We start from the raw sequence: 15,023 nt of genomic DNA on the forward strand, positions 1-15,023 counted from the left end.
TCTGACTTCACCTGGAGAAGGTTCTCTGTTTTTAAGGGCTCATTTGATTGGATTGGACCTACCCATATACTCCAGGATAATCTCCCCATCTTAAAGTCCATAACCTTAATTCCTTCTGCAAAGTAACATATCCACAAGTCCACTAATTAAAGTGAGGACATCTTTGAAGGTCCATTCTACCAACCACGAAAATACTGTCATGGGAGTACAGATATTAGGGAATGGAAGCCGGGCAGTGGTATGTGTGGGTTTGTGAGTTGCTTACTGCTCTTTTGAGCTAAAGCTAAACCCCACAGGTACCTCTAGGAAATGATATGAAACAGAGGACATCAAAACACTTCCTCACCATATGGCTTCTATTGCAAGTGTTCAACTCTGCCATTATAGCACAAAAGCAGCCATAGACAATATGCAAACATATAGACACGGCTGCATTCCAATAAGGTTCCATTTACAAAAGTAGGTGGCGCTGAATTTGACCTACTGGGCAGTTTGCACAACTCTGATATAGAGCATATCTCAGAGAATCTCCTTATAAGGGGTAAGGAATCTGGGGCATTTATTCACCAACTACACTTCATAATTATTTGTGGACTGATCATTAGCCCCAAGTGCTTTAGGCCCACCCTGCTAAAAGCTGAGCATGCTATTGAGACCAGAGGAAGCACTCCAACAAAAAGTCTGATACTTGAACCAAATACTCTCTCCAGGAACAATCAATGCTGAGAAGATACTGGTAGGACACTGACAGTATCTGCTATAAAGGACATTCTGCTTAAAGCCTGTAGTTGTGGAAGCTCATAATGTGCAATCATAGCTCCAGATTATGTTGCTTCATTCTATCCTTCATTAAAAATAACCAGACCTTTTGGGAGGCAATAGGCGCTATATTTAGGAGGATATGAATATGAGATGAGCATAGTACCACTAATCAGAAAAGTAAAATGACATTAGAAAATCTGAGATAACTGGCTGCCTGGGTAGCTCAGTTGGTTAAGTGTCTGACTCTTGATTTTGGCTCAGGTCACGATCTCAGGGTTGTGAGATCAAGTCCTGCATTGGGCTCCACGCTGGATGTGGAACCTGCTTGAGATTCTCTCTTTCCCTCTCTCCTGTCCCTCTCCACCCCACTCTCGAAAGAAAGAAAAAAAGAAAGAAAAAGAAAGAAAAACCTAAGATAAATGGAAAACCTACACATATGCATGTACGCGCACGCACACACACACATAAATTTTGGGAATAGTGGGGGATTAAGATAACTTGTAGAGATTTAATGTTATGTAAACAGACGGTGGTCAGCTCTTTTTGTAGGTGGATAAGAAATTCATGTAACTGCTGGGGGACTAATCGTTAAATTTTATTTTATTTAAATAGAGAGGAATTGCAAAATATTACATAATGATATTAGATTAAATATGTGGTCTTATCTGTTAAGAATAGTCTACAGAGAGTATTTGGTTAATAAGACCGTGGTAGAATGGATATCTATATTTAGAAGTGAGCAAATAGAACAAGTTTTGATCATCCTGAAACTTGGAAATGCAAGAATGCTTGAGGATTAAGAAAAATCTGTTATAATGTTTCACCATTCTTGCAACCAAAAGAGATGGGAAAATTTGGACCAAATTCAGGAAAAGTTTGTAGAGAAAACAGACTGGGGTCACATGAGTTAGGAAATAAGTAGAGGGTAAAAAGTCAAGCACTTAGCCTATATGTGCAAAACCTCTCCACTGGTATACTTGGGAACAGTGTGTGCAAACCAAGTTTTCATGACTTACTTGTTTTCTCAATTGAAGAGGGTTGGAAAAGTGATTCATGTATCCTAAAACTTACACTCATTTTCATATCTAAGTTCTATATTAAAGACATAATTTCATATATTATCCCATATATACCATGACAACCATTTATTAGAAACACAAGAAATTATGCTCAAATCCCAACTTTTATTGCTTACCTCTTGGCTGCCACAGTCACATTCTTCATTAGGTTCCAAAATCCCATTACCACATACTGATTGATTTTGATATACCGGTTGCAAATTTGAAAAGTTCTGAAGACATTTAGCCTCAAATTTTGAAACAAAATATTTATAGTCATGTACACTACAGTTGCTAAAAATCTTTATACCACTGGAACCCCTACAATGAAATAATAATCTTCAGGTAAATCCTCAGGCTAATAAAACTCCACCTAAATAATACCCCCATATATAATGATATGAATTGCAAGATGACAAATGAAAAACTTGTACCTGATCAGAGATGAATACAAGCATGAATAAATTTTAATTTATCATTATTTATCTTTAACATTCTTTTTTAAAAATGCCATTGAAAATGTATCTTTCCAGGAAAGCAATAAAGTGTAATGGTTAAATATCTACCTATCATTCATCTATTATTTATCATCTATCTTTCTGTCTACCTAATATGCTCTTTTCTCATATATCCAAAGCTTCCCTCCCTCATTTCAGTCAGATGTCTACTCAAATGTAATCTTCCAAAGAGGTCTTTCTTGACATTATATAAAATTGTGTCCCCTCCCGCATTCTTCTTCCACTGTCAATATTTATTATTCTACATGGTACTTTTGCATCATGTAAAAAGAAGCTCATTTGTATTTTTTAAATTTGTTTTTATGTAACTTAAATTGTGCACTAAAATATAAGTTCTGTGAAGGTTTTTATTTTCATGTTCACAGCTATATTTCTAGTGGAATATTTAGAAGATATGTCTAATGGATCTCCAATAGACATTTTTAAAAACTATGTACAATATTGACTACTGGTCTTTTAAGCCAAGACTGTGCCATTCACTATTCTCAGTTCCAGGCAACTCTATTCTGGTTTCTCAGGTGGATAACATTGGTGTAATCCTGGACTCTTTTCTTTCATAAACATCCTCTATTAATACACATGCACATACAAGAATATAATGTATCCAGTTAACAATATTTATGTTGATTGAATGTTGGAATATTTTTGATATATTGATTAAATAAAATATATTATTAAAATATATTACTGCAATTAACTTCATCTGATTTTTAAAAATTTTTAATGCAGCTACTAGAAAAGTTAAAATTACATATGTGGGTCACATTTTATTTCTATTGCACAGTGTCAATCTAAGCAATCATGTCTGAAATAATAACTCCAAAACAGCCATAGCTGAGCCTCTAAGGAAATAAATGTACAGCTGCTAAGGTTTTGGAGTTGGGAGAGTGAGAAAATAAAGGAATGCTTTAGCTTTCACTGACAGCCATTTGTAATGGAATAAATACGGGAAAGTGGGAAGCCTATCACAAGGAATAATATTATTTAAGCAATTTTCTATTACTTTTAACTACTTTGTTTCAATAGCTATCGGTGCCACTCCACTTTTGCAGGCCATTCTCAGGCAAAAAGCTACAAATTTTGAGCACTGATATTTTTTATACAAAATTAGTTTAAAAATAGACAGAGACTTAGATGAATCACTAAATTCTAATCCTGAAACCAATATTGCACTGTATGTTAATTAACAAGAATTTAAATAAAAATTTAAAAAGAAAAAAGAGAAACAGGTTATTTTCTACTTGGGTCACATGCTTTTTGAGTAAAAATTAAAAGTACTAATTAGAACTTGGAAATTTTGCTTAAAGTGTATACAAAGCAATTTATTTTTTTAAAATCTTTGCTTAAAAGATGGCCATGGAAAGGAAGAAATGAATGTGTTAGCCTAAGTATATAGAATTTTAATAGACCAAGACATTTCAAAATATTAATTGATTTGCTTTTTGTGGGGAAGATTACCATTCAGGTCTAAAGACAACTATAAAATAGTTGAGCTAAGGCAACTATTTCAAAGTACTTTAATTTCTAATCCCAAACTCCAAGGGTGGGCTAGGAAAAATTGAAATAATTATTTTAGGGGAACATAGTTTTTCCAGCAGCCCTAACCCTTTTTGAATCCCATGGACATTAACTTGGCAAAACCTCAACTATTTACTTTCTTTATATATACACTTTGGTAGCTGAAATTATATGGACTAGAATAAATAACATGCTGTTTGAATTCACATTACATTTGTAATTACTAATATTAAGTATATCTTCAAAAAGCCCAACAATCCTATCACATTCTTGTCATTTCTAATTTCTAGGCTCCAAGACAAGTGTTTCACATCTTTTATCCAGGCTTTTATACACCTTATTCTGAACTTCAGAATAAATTGTCCTCATCTTTATACCTCCATTAACCAAACTACCTATATCTTTATCTATTTACTCTGCTAACATAACAATAATTGAATATACTCAGCTCCAATAAAAGTCAGCCTCTCTCTCTACTTATGCACTAAATTCTATCCTCTCTAATTTACTCAATTATTTTGTTCTTAAGTCTTCATTATATCCAAAATCGTCTTTTCCCTCTCTTCTCTTCATTTCTTTCAGTCTATAGATAATATGTAGTTTCTCCCATCTTAATAAATTTTTAATGTTGTTGTTCTAATTGCATACTGATTCTGTTAATATATGTAGGTAGTCAATCATAATATCCATAAATAGGGACAATTTTTTTCCTTCCTCAAACCTTTCCTCCTTTTACTTTCTCTTAAAATTCTAGCCAAAGCTGCCAGTACTAGATCACTGAGGGTAATTTTAGATGTTTGCTTTGAATGCAATATACTACAACAACCAAAACAATAGCACCATGTTTACATAATATTTCACAGTCTTCATAAATCTTAAAAATTTCCCTCTAATTCCCCCAAGTGAGCATTTCTTATTCATGTAATTTACTACTTTTCTGGAGTCATATCACTTAGACAAATTTGTTAGTGTGATATCTCTTTGTGCACAACATACCTTTCCAATTTTTGACAGAGTTGAATATAAAAAATAAGAAAATCATCACACCTTGTAAACAACTTCACAAATATATACGTGAAACTAATTAAGAAGAAAAAGAGTCTTACACTGCTTTATGATTCATTATGCATGTAGATCTTGGACAAGAACATTTATCAATATCATCATACGTTAATCCCATTTTAAGCCCAAGTAGTTGAGCTATAATAACTGAAAATCCCTCCAAAGTTATTGTATCTGGATACTAAAAATAAAGAAGATTGAAGGGAAAACCATCATACAAGAAGTTAACAAAAGCAAGTAATACATTAAAACATTTGTTCCTATAAAGTTTTATATTTTAATAGTTTTTATGTTAAGCATATTTTACAACATGTTATTTTGTTATGTCATTGATAAGACTATCCATACTGATTAATTGACTAAGAATCATGCAACAGTGTAAAGAATGATCAAGCTAGAACTATTTTTTGGTTTAATATTTGACAGGCTCAAATTTTATAGCCATAGTATTTTGGATGCAATCAACATAAAACACATTTATTTAACTTTCTCATTAAATCAGTTCATCCAATTAACAAATATTAATTCAATATACACATGTGTCAAGCACATAAACAGAAGATGAAAATGTAGTGGTATGCATGAAGAAATGGACTTTATCACACTTCCATTACAGAAGGGGAGAAAAAAAATAAACAAGAGACTTAAACTTCCCAAATACAAAGAGATCATGAAAAGTGTTCTAAAGAAAATGAAGTGCTCCAATAGAGAATTTTGAGGTGGAGTATAACGCTTAATATTTGTGAATTAGTATTTAAGCTGAAGTGTAACATTTAGGAAATGACCCAGCAATATAAATAGGATTAAGGTGCTTGTATGGGAGCTCATTAAAATGTTATGGTATAATGAATAAAGTAAAAACAAAAAATAACAAAAATTAAAGTTATAAACTAAGCCATGGTAAAAACACTTGGAATGAGAAGTTATTTTTAAAAGGTTGCTGGCAGTGCAGAGTGGTATGTCATATTATTTAACTTTAATAAATAAATTGTGAAACTTTCTCATCCCATTGATCATCACAAGCAAAATACTTAGTTTCTCTAATTTTTCTACATCAGAAGTGAAATTTATGATAAAATTTAAGTAATTCATACCTAAAAGAAAAAAAAGAAGATTGTGTATGTATGTGCAAGTGTGTGAATGAAAACATGGAAAAATTAGTTAATAGCTAATAGTAAATGGTTTCCTTTCTTTTTACCCTATAAGAGCTAAGCATGAAAGAAAGGCAAAATCCCAATAACAGAATTTAAAAGAAACTTAAAGCCACAGCAGAACATGAAAGATGATATCTGGCTGATCACCAGATTTTAGGGAAAGTTGTAATAACCAGAAGCTGACCTTTTACTGCCAGCTCAGAAAAAGAAGACATGGTTTTGTACTTCCATAATTATACAGTTAAAAATAAATCCCCTGTATAAAGTCATACAAAAAATAAAATAACCTAGTGGTTATACTGTGCAGGAAAGGAAGACAGATTATACACACTCACACACACACACACACACACACACACACACACAAATCACAACAGGAATAAAAAAGAGGACATCACAGCAGATCCTACAGATTAAAAAGAGCTATGATGTGCAAAAGAATGAAATTGTACCCCTATCTTACACCACTCACAAAAATTAATGTGACATGGATTAAAGACTTACTCATAAGACCAGAACTGTAAAATTTTTAGAAGAAAACATAAGCAAAAATCTCCCTCACATTGGTCTTGGCAATGATATTTTGGATTTCACAACAAAAGCACAGGCAACAAAAGCGAAAATTAACAAGTGGTGGAATTACTGGAGCAACCCAAGTGTTCACTGATAGATGAATAGATAAAGAAGGTGTGGTATATATACACAATGGAATATTACTCAGCATATAAAAGAATGAAATCTTGCCATTTATAACAACATGGTTTGGCCTAGAGGGCATAATGCTATATGAAATAAGTCAGTCAGAGAAAGACAAATACCATATGTTTTCAATCATATATGGAATTTAAAAAAAGCAAAACAAATGAACAAACACAGAAAAAAAAAAGAGAGAGAGAGAGAACCACAATCTTAAATACAGAGAACAAACTGGTGGTTGTCAGAGGGGAAGGGGGGAGGATGAGCAAAATGGATAAAAAAAGATTAAGAGTACACATATCTTGATGAGCACTGAAAAATGTAGAGAATTGTTGAATCATTATAGTGTACACCTGAAACTAACATATCACTGTATGTTAATTATACTTGAGTAAACACAAACAAAAACCAAAAAGATGTAAATTGGGACTACATCAAACTAAAATGTTTCTCCATAGCAAAGGAAAAAAATCAACAAAATGAAAAGACAACCTATGGAATAGAAGAAAATATTTGCAGACCATATATCCAATAAGGAATTATATAAAAAATAACTCCTATTTATATTGCTGGGTCATTTCCTAAACTCAGAACTCAATAGCAAAACACCAAATAACTCAATTAAAAAATAGGCAAAGGACTTGAATAAACATTTTTTTCCAAAGAATACATACAAATGGTCAACAGGTATATAAAAGATGCTAAACACCACTAACCATCAGGGGAATGCAAATCAAACCCACCATGAGATATCACCTTACACCAGGTAAGATGACTATTATCATAAAGACAAGCGATAACAAATGTTGGTTAGGATGTGGAGAAAAGCTAATGGTGGGAATGTAAATTGGTACAGCCATTATGAAAAATAGTGTGGAAGTTCCTCAAAAAATTAAAAATAAAATTATCATATGAGCCAGCAAACCCACTTCTGGTTATATAAACAAAATAAATGAAATCACTATCTGTACCCCTATGTTAATAGCAGCATTATTCAAAATAGCCAAGTTTTGGAAGCAACAGAAATGTCCATCAATAGATGAATGGATAAAGAAAATGTAGTCTATCTATACAATGGAGTATTGTTCAGTCACAAAAAAGGAAATCCTTCCATTTGCAACAACATAGATGGCCAGGGGTGCGTTATGCTAAGTAAAATGAGAAAGACAAATATGTATGATATCATTTATATATGGTAACTTTAAAAAAAGTCAAACTATGGAAACAGAGAGTAGAACTGTAGTTGCTAGGAGCTAGGGAAAGGGGGAAATGGGGAAATGTGGGCCAAAGGGTACAAACTTCCAGTTATAAGATGAATAAGTTCTGAGGGTCTAATATAACTATGGGAACTATAATTCATAATTATGTATTATATACTTGAAATTTGTTATGAGAGTACATCTTAAGCATTCTCATAAAACATAACACTGTGAGTTGATGAATAAATTAATTAATTTGATTATGGGAATTGTTTCATAATGTAAATATATCAAATTATCACATTGTACAATTTAAATATATTAGTACTTTATTTATCAGTTTTACCTCAATAATGCTGGGGGCAGGAGGGAGAGCTATGGCATGTGTTTGTGTGTGCATGCAAAAATGTACACAGAGGAAAAATGTTCTCCATTTTTAATAATAAATGAATATTAGATAGTTTCAACAGAAATTTGGAATCTATAGTATAGAATCTAATAGATGCTTCAGGTCAGGAAGGAGTTGGATCTTATTACACTTATTTCCCCGTGCATGATACCCAAAAGTGCTAAAGAATTAACAGAAGACATGAACAGACATTTTCCCAAAGAAGACTTACAGATGGCAACAGACACATGAAAAGATGCTCACTATCACTGATGATCAGGGAAACAGAAATCAAAACTACAATGAGGTATCACCTCACACCTGTCAGAATGGCTAAAATCAACAACACAAGAAATAACAGGTGCTGGCAAGGATGTGCAGAAAAAGAAACCCTCTTGCACTGTTGGTGGGAATGCAAACTGGTGCAGCCACCCTGGAAAACGGTATGGAAGTTCCTCAAAAAGTTAAAAATAGCACTACCCTATGATCCAGCAATTGCATTATTAAGTATTTCCCCCAAAGAATACAAAAACACTAATTCAAAGGGATACATGTGTTCCAATGTTTATAGCAGCATTATCTACTGGAGTATCACTTGACCATTAAAAAAGAATGAAATCTTGCCATTTGCAAAGACATAGATGGAGCTAGAGTATTATGCTAAGCAAAATAAATCAGTCAGAGAAAGACAAATACCATATGATTTCATTCATATGTGGAATTTAAGAAACGAAACAAGAAACATAACATACAAAGGGAAAAAGAGAGAGAGAGTGAGGCAAACCAAGAAACAGACTCTTAACTATAGAGAATAAACTGATGATTATCAAAGGGGAGGTAGATGGGGGTGTGGGTTAAACAGATGATAGAGATTAAGGAGTACACTTGTTATGATGAGCACTGGGTGTTGTATGGGAGTGTTGAATCACTATATTATACATCTGAAACTAATATTACTAACTGGAATTTAAATAAAAACTTAAAAAAAAAAACAACCACCAGAAGCTAGCATTACTGGTTGGAAGTCCATGCTCAAAGGAAATACCTATAAACAGTGACAGTCTTTGTGACTTTCAGCCTAAGGCCAGGTGTAATTGACATGGCATGTGGGTTCACAGACCATTCATGGAAAAAAAAAAGATACTCCAGGCCTGGGAAATTAAACATCTGACATGAAGAAATGGTGGCTGCTGTATAGATATGCAAAAGGGAAGATTTTAGAAAAAGAATCCTCCAAATTCTGTCTCCCACATTTCTGGCTGACTCCTGAAACATTCATACATGGAGCAGCCTCAACACTGAACCTAGCTAAAGACTAAAGACCTCAACTGAGTCCAGAGCTGCTGCCCACTGTCTACAGTTGCCATTCTGAATTTAACCAAGAGCACTGCATGATAAAAGAAACAAAAAATCACCAGTCATCGAGAAAAACAATAGACTCCGGACTCCCTAATAGCATGTATAATGTCCATAATGTCGAAGAATATCTCTCAAGGCCATGAAAACTAAATTGAGATGTAAACAATGGTCCATAGAACTGATCTAGAATGTGTTTTTAGAAACAAAACTTTTTTCTGAAATGGAGGATTTAAATAGGAATTAGTGTCTTATAGTATATTTCTCAGAAATATCCTGGATGTGGTCCAAAATTACTTATCATATTAAGAGCCAGAAATAGCTCAGCTGAAGTGAGAAAACATAATCAACAGACAGCAAACCCAAGATAGTCCATATATTACATTCTCTGAAGTAAAATCCTTGATAAATTATCATAAAAATGCTTCAACAAGTAATTACAAAATCTATAAAACAAATAAAAACATAAAGTCTCACCAAAGAAATATATAATATAAGGAAAGAGAAAATGACATTTATAGAACAGAAAATTACAGAAATCATAAACAAATAAATAATAAACAAATAAAATCAGAGTAGGTGGACTTAGTAGCAAAATGGACATGTTAGAGATAGAATGAATTTAAGGACTAATTCATATAAATTATCTAATCTGAACAACAGAGAGAAAACAGTTCTTTACGAAATTAACAGAGATACAAGGAGCAGTGGAACAATGGCAAAAGATTAAATATCAATGCCATTAGTGTCCCAGAAGGGGAGAAAGGGGACAGAGCTGAAAAATATTTGAAGGAAAATGGCTAAAACGTCCCCAATTTCTAACAAGATAAACCTAAAGTAATCATGGCAGACACATCATGATTAAATAGCTGGAGAAAATATTTATTTATTTATTTTAAAGATTTTATTTATTTATTTGAGAGAGAGAGAGAATGAGAGATAGAGAGCACGAGAGGGAAGAGGGTCAGAGGGAGAAGCAGACTCCCCGCTGAGCAGGGAGCCCAATGCGGGACTCGATCCTGGGACTCCAGGATCATGACCTGAGCTGAAAGCAGTTGCTTAACCAACTGAGCCACCCAGGTGCCCTGGAGAAAATATTTAAATGTCTTGAAATCAGCCAAAGAAAATCAACACATTGGTTATAGAGGAGCAACGATTCATACAACAGAGAATTTCTCATCAGAAATAACGATAAACAGAGGATATAGCACAATATTTTTCAAGTGCTGAAAGAAAAAAAAATGTCAACTCACTATTTTAATCCAGCAAATATAACCCTCAAGAATGAAGATGAAATAAAGACATTCTGAAATGAAGGAAAATTAAGATACTATGTTGGCAGTACCCTTACTTTAAAAAAAAAAATAACCAAAGAATTTTTTGGGGATAAAAATAAAATGATAATAAAGGAAAACCTGTAACATCAGGTATGAACCCAGAGGAACTAAATGGGAAAATATAATAAACTTTCTCTTCATTTGATAACAAATTATTTTTCATGGTTAAAAATAAAATGCTAATTTTGTGTGATATAGTTTTAAATGTATTTAAAAGTAAAATTTAGTAAGCTACATAATTACTTATTTTATGTTTATAGTATATGATTTGAGACCTAAAAGATGGTGTTAACGTTTCCACATTCTATTTGAAGTGGTAAAATGTCTATACACACACTTTTGTGTATGTGTGCCCATGTGCACATGTGTGTTTGCATTCTCACTACAGAAAACAGTAAAAAGCTTTTCCAAAGAAAATCTGGTGGTATCACAATTCCTGACTTCAAGCTCTATTACAAAGCTGTAATCATCAGAATAGTACAATACTGGCACAAAAACAGACACATAGATCAATGTAACAGAATAGAGAATCCAGAAATGGACTCTCAGCTCTACGGTCAAGTAGTCTTCAACAAAGCAGGAAAGAATATCCAAAGGAAAAAAGACAGTCTCTTCAACAAATGGTGTTGGGAAAATTGGACAGCCACATGCAGAATGAAACTGGACCACTTTCCTACACCATACACAAAAATAAACTCAAAATGGATGAAAGGCCTAAATGTGAGACAGGAATCCATCAAAATCCTAGAGGAGAACACAGGCAGCAACCTCTTTGACCTTGGTCACAGCAACTTCTTGCTAGACATGTCTCCAAAGGCAAGGGAAACAAATCAGATAAAAAGCTTTTGCACAGCAAAGGAAACAGTTAACAAAACCAAAAGACAAGCTATATAATGGGAGAAGTTATTTGCAAATGTCTCATCAGACCAAGGGCTAGTATCCAAAATCTGTAAAAAAGTTTACAAACTTAATCCTTCTTTAAATGTTTGGTAGAATTCCCCTGGAAAGCCGTCCAGCTCTGGACTCGTATGTTGGAAGATTTTTGATTACTGATTTAATTTCTTTGCTGGTTATCAGTATGTTCAGGTTTTCTATTTCTTCCTGTTTCAGTTTTTGTAGTTTATATGTTTCTAGGAATACATCCATTTCTTCCAGATTGCCTAATATGTTGGAATATATTTCTCATAATATTCTTTTATAATTATTTACTTTTCTTTGGTATTGGTATAGAGCTGAAGGTCCATTTCTGGATTCTCTATTCTGTTACATTGGTTGGAATGAAAGAATCCTCTTTCATTCATTATTTTATTTATTTGGGTCCTTTTTTTGATATGTATGGCTGGGGTTTATCAACTTTATTAATTCTTTCAAAGAAACAGTTCCTAATTTCATTGATCTGTTAATTTTTAAAATTTCTATATCATTGATTTTTGTTCTAATCCTTATTATTTCTCTTCTGCTGGATTTAGGCTTTATTTAGGCTGTTCTTTTTCCAACTCCTCTAGGTGTAAGGTTAGTTTGTGTATTTGAGACTTTTATTGTTTTTCGAGGAAGGCCTGTATTGCTATATACTTCCCTCCTAGGATCACGTTTGCTGCATCTCAAAGGTTCTGATCAGTTATGTTTTCATTTTCATTTGTTTCCATGAAAATTTTTTAAGATTTTATTTATTTATTTGACAGAGAGAGACCCAGCGAGAGAGGGAACACAAGCAGGGGGAATGGGAGAAGGAGAAGCAGGCTTCCTGCTGAGCAGGGAGCCCAATGTAGGGCTTGGTCCCAGGATCATGGGATCATGACCCGAGCCAAAGGCAGACACTTAACAACTGAGCCACCCAGGCGTCTTCCCATGAATTTTTTAAATTCTTTAATTTTCTGGTCAACCCATTCATTCTTTGGTAGAATGCTCTTTAACCTCCATGTATTTGTGTTCCTTCCAAATTTTTTCTTGTGATTGAGTTCAAGTTTGAAAGCACTGTGGTTTGAAAATATGCAGGGAATAATTCCAATCTTTTGGTACCAGTTGAGACCTGATTTGTGACCTAGTATGTGATCTATTCTGGAGAATGTTCCACATTCATTCTAGAAGAATGTGTTATGTTGCTTTAGGATGAAATGCTCTGAATATATCTGTGAAGTCCATCTGGTCCAGTGTGCCATTCAAAGCCTGTTTCCTTCTTGATCTTCTGCTTAGATGATCTGTCCATTGCTGTGGGTGTTAAAGTCCCCTATTATTTTTGTATTATTATTGTGTTTCTTTAATTTTGTTATTAATTCATTTATATACTTGGCTGTTCCCAAGTTAGGGACATAAATATTTACAATTGTTAGATCTTCTTGTTGGATAGACCCTTTTATTATGATATAGTGTCCTTCTTCTTGTCTTATTACAGTCTTTGATTTAAAATCTAGTTTGTCAGATTTAAGGATTCCTACTCCAACTTTCTTTTGATGTCCATTAGCATAATAAATGTTCTCCACCCCCTCACTTTCAATCTGGAGATGACTTTGGGTCTAAAATGAGTCTTTTGTAGACAGCATAACAATGGGTCTTGTTTTTTGTTGTTGTTGTTGTTGTTGTTTTTCTCGAATCTGATACCCTGTGTCTTTTGATTGGAGCACTTAGTCCATTTACATTCAGAGTAATTAGATGAAAGATATGAATCCATGGTATTTAATACCATGGTATTACCTGTAAAGTCGCTGTTCCTGTAGATTGTCTCTGTTCCTTTCTGTTCTTTGTTACTTTTGGGCTCTCTCTTTGCTCAAAGGATCCCCTTAATTTATATTTCTTGCAGGGCTGGTTTAGTGTTCACAAATTCCTTTAGTTTTTGTTTGTCCTGGAAACGCTTTATCTCTCCTTCTATTTTGAATGACTGCCTTTCTTGGCTGCAAATTTTTCCCATTTAGCATATTGAATATATCATGCCAGTCCTTTCTGGCCTGCCAGGTCCCTGAGGACAGGTCTGCTGCCAGCTGTATGTCTACCCTTGTAGGTTAAGGACTTCTTTTCCTGAGCTGCTCTCAGGATTTTCTCTTTATCTTTGAAATTTGTGAGTTTCACTATAATATGTCAAGGTATTGACCTATGTTTCATGATTTTGAGGGGGGGTTCTCTATGTCTCCTGGACTTGAATGCCTGTTTACTTCCCCAGATTAGGGAAGTTCTCAGCTATAATTTGTTCAAATAATCCTTCCCCTTTCTTCCACTCTTCATCTTCTGTGACCCCTATAATATGGATATTATTTCATCTTATGGGATCATTGAGTTCTCTAAGTCTCCCTTTGTGATCTACTAGTTTTCTTTCTCTCTTCAGCTTCCTTATTTTCCATCACTTTATCTTCTATATCACTGATTCTCTCTTCTGTTTCATTTATCCTCATTTTTATGGCCTCCACTTGGAACTGCATCTCAATAATAGAATTTTTAATTTCAGCCTGACTAGATTTTAGTTCTTTTATACAGTAAGGGATTCTCTACTGTCTTCTATGCTTTTTTTAAGCCCAGCTAGTAAAATCATTGTTTTAAATTCTAGTTCAGACATCTTACTTATAATCATTTTGATTAAATCCCTGGCAGTGAATACTTCCTCCTGATCTTTCTCTTGGGGTGAATTTCTCTGTCTTGTCATTTTGTCCAAAAAAGAAAGGAAGAAAAAGTAAAATACCCAACAAGACAAGAATAATAACAACAGCAACAACAACAACAACAAAAACTTCAGGAAATATTTCTGGTGTATGCTGTGTACACTCTACTGTTGTCTTTTGGCTGCTCTTTCCCACTGGTCCATCCTCTACAGAATTCCTCCTTGCTTAGAGTGGGGAGTATTTGGACCTTTAACTAGGTGTGCTTTGATTTGTTTGTCAAGATAAGCCTGTAAAAAAAAAAGAAAGAAAAGAAAAGAAGAAGGAAGAGGAGGAGGAGAAAAGAAGAAGAAGAAGAAGAAGAAGAAGAAGAAGAAGAAGAAGAAGAAGA

At 33.7% G+C, this 15,023-nt stretch overlaps 1 protein-coding gene across 5 annotated transcripts in view; it reads right to left on the reverse strand.

Annotated features, from left to right (window-relative positions):
* LOC112834857 (disintegrin and metalloproteinase domain-containing protein 18-like) overlaps window positions 1–15,023 on the reverse strand; it is a 192,441-nt gene that overhangs the window by 111,399 nt on the left and 66,019 nt on the right. For 4 of the 5 annotated variants that reach the window (XR_012381180.1, XM_025886326.2, XM_025886325.2 and 1 more), the window contains 2 exons: window positions 4,963–5,099; window positions 1,958–2,141 (listed from right to left, as the gene is read on the reverse strand). The exons of the other annotated variant lie outside the window; for it this stretch is intronic. Coding sequence is in view for 3 of the 4 variants with exons in the window: in XM_025886326.2 (XP_025742111.1) it covers window positions 1,958–2,141; window positions 4,963–5,099 (321 nt within the window). In the remaining variant the exon portion in view is untranslated. The remainder of the gene's footprint in view (window positions 1–1,957; window positions 2,142–4,962; window positions 5,100–15,023) is intronic. 5 annotated transcript variants of the gene reach the window in all.

Source organism: Callorhinus ursinus, unplaced genomic scaffold, assembly GCF_003265705.2.
Source record: "Callorhinus ursinus isolate GAN/ISIS: 27379988/994484 unplaced genomic scaffold, GSC_fseal_2.0 scaffold17, whole genome shotgun sequence".
NCBI classification, from domain to species: domain Eukaryota; kingdom Metazoa; phylum Chordata; class Mammalia; order Carnivora; family Otariidae; genus Callorhinus; species Callorhinus ursinus.